General features: G+C 55.0%; 2 protein-coding genes across 3 annotated transcripts; both read right to left on the reverse strand.

Moving 5' to 3' along the window:
- Positions 1–345: 345 nt before the first annotated feature.
- On the reverse strand, positions 346–7,254 carry KCNAB3 (potassium voltage-gated channel subfamily A regulatory beta subunit 3). The gene is made up of 14 exons (XM_084761126.1): positions 6,630–7,254; positions 5,304–5,347; positions 5,174–5,211; positions 4,862–4,941; positions 3,343–3,387; positions 3,203–3,247; positions 3,033–3,076; positions 2,786–2,872; positions 2,462–2,547; positions 2,182–2,302; positions 2,005–2,099; positions 1,760–1,880; positions 1,529–1,617; positions 346–1,278 (listed from the first exon to the last, which is right to left on the reverse strand). Exons 1-14 carry the CDS (start codon positions 6,869–6,871, stop codon positions 1,201–1,203), a joined length of 1,215 nt encoding a protein of 404 aa, XP_084617252.1. The 5' UTR covers positions 6,872–7,254; the 3' UTR covers positions 346–1,200.
- Positions 7,255–7,782: 528 nt separating this feature from the next.
- On the reverse strand, positions 7,783–9,591 carry TRAPPC1 (trafficking protein particle complex subunit 1). 2 transcript variants are annotated; one of them, XM_084761127.1, is made up of 5 exons: positions 9,437–9,591; positions 9,246–9,344; positions 9,057–9,127; positions 8,599–8,737; positions 7,783–8,116 (listed from the first exon to the last, which is right to left on the reverse strand). In XM_084761127.1, exons 2-5 carry the CDS (start codon positions 9,342–9,344, stop codon positions 7,988–7,990), a joined length of 438 nt encoding a protein of 145 aa, XP_084617253.1. In that variant the 5' UTR covers positions 9,437–9,591; the 3' UTR covers positions 7,783–7,987. The 2 variants fall into 2 exon arrangements, with proteins under 2 accessions (XP_084617253.1, XP_084617254.1); XM_084761128.1 differs by having other exon boundaries at positions 9,246–9,360; positions 9,437–9,535.
- Between the last annotated feature and the right edge of the window lie 30 nt (positions 9,592–9,621).

The raw sequence follows: 9,621 nt of genomic DNA on the forward strand, positions 1-9,621 counted from the left end.
CCTCCCCCCATAAGAGCACTGTGGCACACGCTTACACAAAATAAAATTTAAAAGATAATGCAAAAAAAAAAAAGTTATCCAGCTGCATCTTTCATTAAGAAGAAGGGGTGAAAGAAACAAAGGTCATCACTAGGTTCTTAAGAAAGGAGCTGTGCCGGGGTGACCTGGTGCTTGGATCCTCCACGGGTGCCATAACCAGGGGTGGGATGCCAGAGCCACTCACACCGAGGGCCAGTGCTGCGAGCTCTCTAACAAAGGAGCATGCAGAACGCTCTGTGAGACGCGCCCCTCAGGCCCCACCCCCAGGCCCCACCCCCAGGCCCGCAATTTCAGACAACGTGAGGATCAAGCTGAGGTTTTATTTACAGTTCCCTGGGAAGTCTTACAGCAGAGGGGCCGTCTTTATTGCTTTAGGTTTATTGCCAGGAAGAAGACTTGAGTCCTCTGCCGCTCCATACTAAATCCAGTCCAAGCCCAAGTTTGTCCCCAGAGCTAGTGGCCCAGAGGTCGTCATTAAACCCTCCAGAGCACTTTGTTTTCTGCGGGCCACCTTGCCATTTCTGCCATACAGCCATCAGATTTCTTTCTGCCTTTGCCAACACTGTCTTCCCCCACCTTTAATTCCCCTCTCTGCAAGCACGAAGTGTGACTGACCCTAGTTCGAGATTTAAGTCCTCCACCTCCAGGCAGGAGGCGGCGATTTTGGAAGATGATAATTTACTTTCTGCCAGGACCAGCCTGGCGTCTATTGAACAAAAGCTACAAAGCCCCGTTTCCGGTGTAGGGTCATTTTTGAGGTACTCTCAAGTGTTTCCTTTATCTGCTGCATGTTTTCTGGGTTTCGGCAATAGGGAAAAGAAACGAGCGGAGCGAGCCCAAACGGCAGAGAGGAAACGGCTCATGCCCGGGATTAGCAAGAAGGCCTAGCCCTAGGACACTGCTGGGGCGCAGAGGACGGCTGGGAGATCTACTTTCTCTCTCGAGCCCCACGGCGAAAGGATATGGCTTTGTTCATGCGAATCGCTACTCGAAGCCGGGACTCGTTGGTGGGCGGGGCTACCCCGATCCTGCCGCGGCGTGGGAGCAGGGCTGGGGGGGGGGGGCGGTAGGATCCGGCGCTAGAAGGCAGGGCCGATTGCAGGAAAGTCGTTTTCTGGCAGGTGCAATCACTCCGCGCTGGGTCCCCGCTCCCCCAACGGACTATTTCTTGGAGTGCGGCTTGTTCCCCAAGAGCGCATCTATTTCCATCACCGTTTGCGGCGTCAGCTGACTCAGCACCTTTGGGGATGGGCAGTGGAGAGGGCAGGGTTTTTTTTGCTGGGCCAGGGAGTAAGGGCCACAGTGGGACCCAAGGAGAAAGTCTCAGCTGTTTGACAGGTTGGCCCTGTCTCCCTGGACTTCCCTTTGCAACTGTGTAAGAAGGTCACTTCAGCCCCATTAAGGGTTAGACAGCGTGGTCTCGACTGGTGGGCGGGGGGAAGGGGAGAGCAAGAGATTCCGTCTGTCTCTGAATCTCCCTCGGACTCACCTGGAGGGAGCCCAGATGTTCCACCAGCTGCTCTGCACTGGACACCCCTAGCAGGACTGAGCTGACACCCTCACTTCGGAGACACCAGGCTGGGTCGAGAGGAGGAAAAAGAGGAGTGTGGGCACTCAGAGTCCAGACCCGTCTGCAGAGGGCCCTCTCCAGGGACGAGCTAGTCTGGATAGGTTTAGGAGGAATCCCAGGGGGAGGCAGGGCCACCCGGGAGGGTCTCACCTGTAGCAAGCTGGGCCACCGTGCAGCCTAGCTGCTGAGCAATCGGGAGAAGGTCCATGACTCTGGCTTGCTGCTTCTTGCCATCTTCAACCTGCACTTTTTCCTTGAGCCACTGGTACCCCTGGAAGCCGAGGAGAATCAGCAAAGAAGGGGGGGGAGAAGGCCCTACTCACTCCCACCCTCCCTTTTAACCACACAGCAGCCTAGACAGCTCAGATTGGCCTCCCTGAGCCCCTAAATCTCACCTTGACAGTGGCCTTGCAAGTATCCGGAACTCGCTCATCGTACTTGCTGGTAATGAGGCCACACGCCAGAGGAGACCAAGTGACTGAGCCAACACCTAAGAGCAAGAGGATTTGGTGTGCAACAGGGACCTATGTCGTGGGTGGAAGCAGGGACAGGTGGGGTGGGGGTCTGCACACCAATCTTGTGGTAGAGCTCAGGCAGCTGGGTTTCCACCTTCTCCCTCTGGAAGAAGTGGTTCTCTGCTTGCTCACACACGGGAGGGATCAGGTTGAACTGCCTGGCCATGGCGTAGGCCTCCTGGGTCGGCGTGGAAAGGAGACAAGGGTCAGAGCAGTCCTTATGTTTTCTTCCTTGTCAGCGCAGTGCGGTATGGACAGGTCATGAGAAAAGGGAGCCGGATACGGAGTGTGCGTGAGTGTGTGTGTGTGTGTGGGGGTCAGGGTCAGGGACACATACCATGATTTCTGCAGCGCTCCATCTGGATGTCCCCCAGTATAGGGCCAGGCCCTGGTTGATGACATAGGTCATGGCTCTCACAACCTCTAGGTGCACGAGAGAGGAAAAGCCTCAATGTTTGACCCACGGGACCCTAGACTCCAGATCTGTCTCACCAAGAAACTGTGCACCCCAACCAGGCCCCAGGCGTGTCTACAGCCGTATCCATCCCCCACCTCCTTCCTTGCCGAGGCCCTGGGGTCTGAGCTTCTGCCATTGGGACCGGGGGACATTCGAGTGGGGGAGACTGGCTTCCTGATGCAAGTCTGGGGGTACTGTCTTTACCCTCCATGGGACTGTTAGGGTCTGAACGACTGGCGAAGACTATGTCGACATATTCCAGCTGGAGGCGGTCCAGGGATCCTTGCAAGCCTGGGGGTGGGGGAGGGGAAAGGAAGGTACATCTCATCCCCAGTGAAAGTATCAGACCGTGTCGGACCCCACCCCTTGTCACCTCAGGACCTTAGCAACATTCCCAGTTCCTCCGGCTTTCATGCCTGCCCACCTCAGGGCCCCACGCGGCAGCTCTCACCTTCAATGATGTGTTTGCGACTCAGGCCTCGCTCAGTTTCTGCTCTGTAGGGAAAGGCTACGTCAAAGATGAGGGCTAATCCGGAGCTATGAGAAACTGGGGGGGGGGGGCGGGCGTGTCCTGTCCCATAACGCTACATTCTTGGTTAAGTCTTCTCCCCGATTACTTACTGTCCTCCCCAAAATATCTTGGTGGTGATAACATAGCTCGATCTCCTAGGAAAAGCAAAATGGCGTGTCCAGCAGGACCGTGATATTTGGTTGATCTTGTCTTCAGGAACCACCCTTCCCCGCCCCCCCAACAGTCTCACCTCCAGCCTTTGCTCTTGAGGATGTTGCCTAGGGTTCTCTCAGCCCTGAAACACAGACAAAGTAAGAGCACTGATCTCTCCAAGGCAGAGCAATGTCTTCCTGCCCTCCCAGCTTGTCCCTTCTGGTAGAAGAGTGGGGGAAACGGGAGCCACTCTGGAGGCTCAGCTTCCTCTCGGACAAAGGCAAGGGGCTCCCGGAGCTAGCAGTGTATTCATGGAAGTTTCACTCATGCACGCGTGTTGTGTGTCAACCATGTACCAAGCCCCACTGTGGGTGCACACAACAAAGTGAGAGAAACACGAGCCAGGGAGAGGACAGCCTCTTCTGGCTTCAGTCAGCTGGGTGGTTCTCTGCTTCCTCTGCCTCTGCCAAACTCTCGCTACCCCTCCTAAGCCCAGCTCTGGCTCTGCCCGTGAACGTCAGCCCGTGGGGAGACCCACACACTTCCCCCTTCTCGTCTTCCTTCCCCGTTTGGAAACAGGGTCCCTGTCTGTAGCCCAGGTTGGCCTCAAACTCTCAATCCTCCTTCCTTAGCCTTCCATTGCTGGGACTCCAAGTGTGTGATGTCACACCCAACTCGTGCTGTTCTGTTAGCACACTGTCGGGGGCTAACTGGTGGCACCTCTGAAACTACTGAAACACCTTACAATGCTGGATCTTTTCTAGCCCCTTGTTTGTATAATCACTTAGACTGTACACTTTTCAAGGTTATAGCAGCCTTTCCCCTGAAAGAGCGCACACTTTGTCCTTTTGTGCTGGCCTCTATGAGGGTTCTTGGGGAGACAAGTTCCACGGAGGTGCCAAGCCTCTGAGCTGAGCAGCAAATACAGTCGCAGCCATTTGCTTAATGTCAGAAGGCAGCCAGAGTGTCAAGGAGGCTCACAGGTTATGCCCGAGTCTGGGCAGTTGGGTCAAGGCTTCGGAGTCTTGTAGAATGTTCAACAAACAAAAATGCAGATTCGTCGGCCACCTGGACTCAGGCTACTTCCAGTGTAAAGTCACTGGCAAGTGATATGATGTGGTGTGTCTGAAAATACAGCTTTGTAAATCTTCAGGGTAAATCTGCTGGTTTTATTTTAATGTGACTGACTGCAGCGTAGTTTACTGACCTCTAATCCAGAGAGGAAAGTGTTGTGAGAACCATAACTACCATAATACACAGGGTGTCTATGAGCTTGAAAAGTTGGGCTTTGTTGTTCCCAGAATTCTCAGGGTTTTTTTTTTTTAAAAGATTTATTTATTTATTTATTTAGTGTATGAGTGCCCTATCTGCATGTACACCTGCACGCCAGAAGAGGGCGTCAGATCTCATTATAGATGGTTATGAGCCAGCCTGTGGTTGGTGGGAATTGAACTCAGGACCTCTGGAACAGCAGTCAGTGCTCTTAACCACTGAGCCATCTCTCCAGAGCCCAGGTTTTTGTTTGTTTGTTTGTTTGTTTTTTTAAAGAGAGAAACAAGAATCCCTGATGTTCTCTCAACCTGCTTTCTAAATTACTCTTTCACCCCAGTTCTTACTTTCCTGCCGCGTACACTTCAGCAGTGTCAAACAGGTTTACACCATGCTCATGGGCTACCGTCAGGATGTCTTCTGCTGTCTAGGGAGGTAAGAAAAGGTTGAAGGTGAACGGCTGCCCCTTAGTTAGCTCCCTCCTGGCATCCTAACTGCAGCGCGCCAGCCCTGGTTTCCACATTTTTCTCTCTTTTAGCTTCAGAAGCGCCCCCGCCCACATGCTCGTCCCAACCCCAGCCAGATCCACTCCTCCCTCGCCTGCCTTATTCCCTCTCCACAGCCACTGCTACCCTTCCTCTATGTCCCGTCATTTATACCTCATCTGAGATCTGAGAGCCAAATGTGACCCAGGTACCTGCAAGAGAGAATTCGGCCACATGAGAACCACGGGAGCCGGGCCATAAAATAATGCCCCCCTCCCTTTCTTGAATTTCTGTTCTAACTCACCAAGGCCAAGACAGGACACCCGGAGTCCAGACTTTCCTAGGTTCCTGCAGGACACAGAAGCAGCAGGAGAGGGTAAAGTCTCCCCTGGGGACTCGGGTTACCAGTCCCCAGCTCCTGTCCTTTCAAACTGAGAAGGCCTCAAGGGTCTCAGCCCAAAGAAACCAGACCCAATGGGCTGATGGGATGGACAGTGCTATCCCCATAGCAGAGGCCCTAGGAATATTGTTGAAAGAACAAGTCAACAAACAGGAGATAGATTGTCCCTCATGAGCCACTGTCCATTGCCTCCACTCTCCCCCTATTCATCTGTGCCTTCTGGTTTGCCTTTCTTCCGGGTGAGGTCCTGCTTGCATCGGGGCCATCTCTGGGACGTGTGGAGTAGTGGGATTTGGAAAGTGTGGCTGGCTGTGGTGAGTTTGAGAATAGGCTTCCCCCCCCCCCCAGCCACCCCACTCCCCACCCCAGTCAAAGCAGGACACACCGAAGAGTGACAACAGAGCGAAAGATGTAAACCAACTCAAGTTCAGGCGCTTGGCTGGGCACACAGATGAGGCCCCAGGAAAGGCATTTGTGGGGATGGGAGGCTTTGACAGCAAAGCCCAGCTCTCTCTCTCCGTCTCTTCATTGACTTCTGAAGACAGAACTAGAAATCTCTTCCCAGGGCACAGATTAAACAGCTCTACTTCCTAATCATGGTTGCTCCGGGGAGGATTGGATACTCCAGGCGGCTCATCCCCAAGCAAAGCGCCCCCCCCACGCCCCATTTTGAGTTCGGAGTTTTTGGCCAGCAGTTCCGAGTTAAAGTAAACAATTTCACAGCCCTTCCCACCCAAGTCCTGTCTTCCAGCACGGGGGTGAAAGATGTGGGCCATCCTTTTACACGCCCCTCTCCTCCTCTCTCGACCTCACCCTGGGAAGGTTGAGGGAGACTGGCCTCGGGGCTGATGGGGGCAAAATCTGGGTCAGGCGCCCCAACCGGCCAGAGTGAGATGCTGTTTCCTCTTCTCCCCAGGACGCCAACCCAAGGACACTCCATTGGAAGGGAGAAGCAGCCTGGAGATTCAGGCGTTCCCCGCTTTTTTACGGATAAGAGGGGGCAACTCAGGGGCATTGTTTAGGTATGACAAGACTCTGTCGACCTTAGTAAACTTGGTCTCACAGTTGGGGTAACTAAAAGAGACGTAGACAGGGAGTGCCAATCAAAGATGAGGGGGAATGGACCGGGACCTTTTAAGCTAAGTTTGAAGGGGTCGTGGCGGCTAACCTAGAAAGGCTCAGGGGTCCCGAAAGAGGAGCGAATGGGTAGGCTGCCCGGCCACCCCATACCTGTATTTCATGCCAGTGCCTCGGCCGGTGCTCTCTCGAAGGGCCCCAGCGGGTGCTGGGGGTCGGGGGACCAGTGCAGCTCTTGACTTGGAGCCCGATCCTCCACCCCCGGGAGGGTTCCCGTGCCCACCGCCCACTGACCCTCCATTACCGCCCCCAGGACCCGGCCGGGGTCCGCACAGACGGTCCTCACTGCTCCGGCTGCGAAGGTTCTGCTCGGTACATGCGATAGACACCTGCATGCCGGCTGGCCAGGGCGGGGGAGGGGGCTCCGAGGGAGCGGGAGGAGGGAGCGGGGAAGTCCGAGGGCAGACACCCGTGTGGTAGTAGCGCGATCCCTGGGAGAGCGGGGAGGCTGGAAGAGGCTGCAGCTAGAGCCGCCAAATGGGATCGGGCCCGCGGGGGCGGGCTGCTGGAGGTCGCGGGGTTTGCGGCGGGAAAGGAAAACCGTGGTGGTAGAGGGGGGGGGCGCGCGCCGGGAGTGGTGGGTATTCAGATGCCGGGGGCCGTGATGCCTGGAGTAGGAGGATAAACGGGTAAGGGTAAAGATAAAGTCGAGGACGGTCTTCAAGGATAGAGACCCAGGAACAGGGGGTGGCGAAAGACCGATGCCACTTCAGCTGGAACCGCTGCGGGACCGCTGTGCGCCCAGCCGCGTCGGCAGCGAGCCCAGCTCATCAACATGCAAGCCCCGCCCCTTCATCTGCATGGGACCGCCTGCCTCGGAGCTGAACACGCTGCTCATCTGCATAAGCTCCGCCTGGGGAAAGCGTCCCAACTTAAATAATCAGAGTGCCTTGCTCAGCACAGCCCGCTTTAGGGTCGTGGCTCTCACTTTGTATACTTGAAGCATGTCAGCTAAACCTCACTCCTCCCCGGTCTGTGGTGCGCAGCTGAGAGAGCTTTTTGTGCCCCAGAAAACAAGGTTTGGAGACATTGTCACAGCTAGAGGCAAGGCGGGATGTGTGTACTACATCTTGCAGGTGGTGGCAAAGGTTGCTGCTAAAATTCTAAAATGTAACAAAGAATTATTCAGCTTAGGAGAAATCTGCTGGGAAAACCTCTTCATAGGCTCCAGGGGTGTGTGGCTACCCTAGTTCTCATCTGCGTTGTGACTAACGCTGGGAGGGGCCACAGAAACACCCAGACAGCAGAAGGTGACAGAAAGTTTATTCTGCGTTTCTCAGAGTCAAGTAGGGGGTAAAACTGGCGAGAATTCTTGTAAGCGTCAATCTTTATGACTTGGAGGCAGTGGATAGAAGTAGGCCTTCAGGTTGAAGATCTCTGGGTGGGGGCGGGGAAGGCAGGTGGACGGGCCCAGGCAATCACAGGCTCTTCTTAGAGATGAGGTAGATGTTTCAGCCAGCTCGGGCAGAGAAGAAGGGCAAAGAGCGGACGTAGGAGTCTAGCCGGGAGCGGAAGAGCTCACTTTGCACAGTCTGTCCCAGCGGGCACAGCGGATTCTTCACAACGAGCTCCACGTACAGCTGCGGAGAGGAGGACGTGTGAGCCAGATTTGCGACACTTCTCATTTTCAATCTCAAACCAGGTATAACCTCAGGGATGTAAGAATGTGCAAGGGGTGGGGCCGGAGGGATGGACGGCCTAGCAATGAAGAAAGCACACTGCCTTTGTAGAGGCTAGTCAGTGGCCGGAGCCCACGCTGGTCAGCTCTCCAGAGGACCTGTCACCCACAGACATCTGAGCTCATGTGCACACACACACACACACACACACACACACACACACACACACACCCTTTACGCAATACATATAATAAAAAAAAAATAAAGTCATTTTTTGAAAAACCTACACAAGCTCTCCCTTAGGAGAAGCTATTACTGTTTAAAGAGCTAAAGACTCTGGAGAAAACTGATTTCCAGGGGGGGGATATAATTCAGAAGGATTAGCCCAGAAACCGGAGGGACTCCCAGGGCTCGGGGAGAAGGGTTCCACGGCTGACACTGACCGCACTGTAGATGTGGTGTAGCACATCTCGGATAGGACCCACTCCCAAATCAGTGTTCATGACAACCTTGATCCCAGTGGGCGTCTCGTAGTAGTGGAGTTTGTACCGGCTAGTTTGGAAAGACAGAAAGCCATCCTTCCTGCAGGGTGTTAAGACAGGCGTGGAGTCACTCCCAGGGAAATGTTTGTGACTCCCTCCAAGGTCAGCGCCTTCCTGTTCCTATAAACAGTTTGTAGCAGCCTCGCTGAGCTACGACACCACCTACCATCGCTTCCACTTCTCAACGTGGTCGTTGCTGCCTTCACTCTCCCCGCTTTCAGATCCTCCCTGCTCCTGCCAGCGTCAGGACTCTTGTCCCAGATTCAGCCTCTAAGACAACCCCCCCCCCCCGGCACATGCTTCTTTCCATCCCGAGGCTAGCTAGCCCCCCCTTCCACACCCCTCTAACGCGGCCGTACATGTCCAGCGGGGACATCTTGCTGACAAACGAACGGATGGAAAAGAGCATCCCATACATCAGCTTGTACTCCTGGAGAGAGAGGGAGTAGAGGGAAGTCTCGGTTATGGAGGGAGCCAGAACGGGAGCGGGGTTGGAACCGGGATTTGGAGGGACTGGGACTATGTGCGATTTGGGACTCTCCGATCACCTCTTCCTTAGGGATCCCTGCTTGCTTCTTGCGGTGCCACTCGCTGTAGTGTAGACACACTCCATTCCGGTCAAATAGGTACAGATTGTGGACAGTCATCTGCAAGATAAGGAGCCTGGCTCAATGGCTTGCACTTACTCTTGTAGAGCCTGGTTCTTCAGCCAGGTGGGAACCCCACCCCCGAAACTCACCGGAATTGCTCCGACAGAGGGTGACAGGCTACTTCCGGTTTCCAGGGGTGGGGGGGCCCGAGCTGGGTCTCCAGCGGCACCAGCAAGAGCAATAACTCCGCCCGGATAGACTCGGCCCCTTTCCTGCAGCCAATCCGCGGCCAACGGTGCCGCGCGCATGCGCGCCCGTGCGGGGCGAGCGCAGG

Source organism: Acomys minous, assembly GCF_964271855.1.
Source record: "Acomys minous genome assembly, chromosome: 16".
Classification (NCBI taxonomy): Eukaryota; Metazoa; Chordata; class Mammalia; order Rodentia; family Muridae; genus Acomys; species Acomys minous.

What these genes read in the sequence shown, in the direction of transcription:
- KCNAB3 (XM_084761126.1), bottom strand. Translation starts at nt 6,871, where the DNA reads ATGCAGGTGTCTATCGCATGTACCGAGCAGAACCTTCGCAGCCGGAGC. An exon ending in GCTCTCAGATCTCAGATGAG is followed by an intron (nt 4,942 to 5,173) that starts GTATAAATGACG and finishes TTACCTCCCTAG; the next exon opens with ACAGCAGAAGACATCCTGAC. An exon ending in GAAGTGTACGCGGCAGGAAA is followed by an intron (nt 3,388 to 4,861) that starts GTAAGAACTGGG and finishes TCTGTGTTTCAG; the next exon opens with GGCTGAGAGAACCCTAGGCA.
- TRAPPC1 (XM_084761127.1), bottom strand. Translation starts at nt 9,344, where the DNA reads ATGACTGTCCACAATCTGTACCTATTTGACCGGAATGGAGTGTGTCTA. An exon ending in AAGATGTCCCCGCTGGACAT is followed by an intron (nt 8,738 to 9,056) that starts GTACGGCCGCGT and finishes AACACCCTGCAG; the next exon opens with GAAGGATGGCTTTCTGTCTT. An exon ending in TACACCACATCTACAGTGCG is followed by an intron (nt 8,117 to 8,598) that starts GTCAGTGTCAGC and finishes TCCTCTCCGCAG; the next exon opens with CTGTACGTGGAGCTCGTTGT.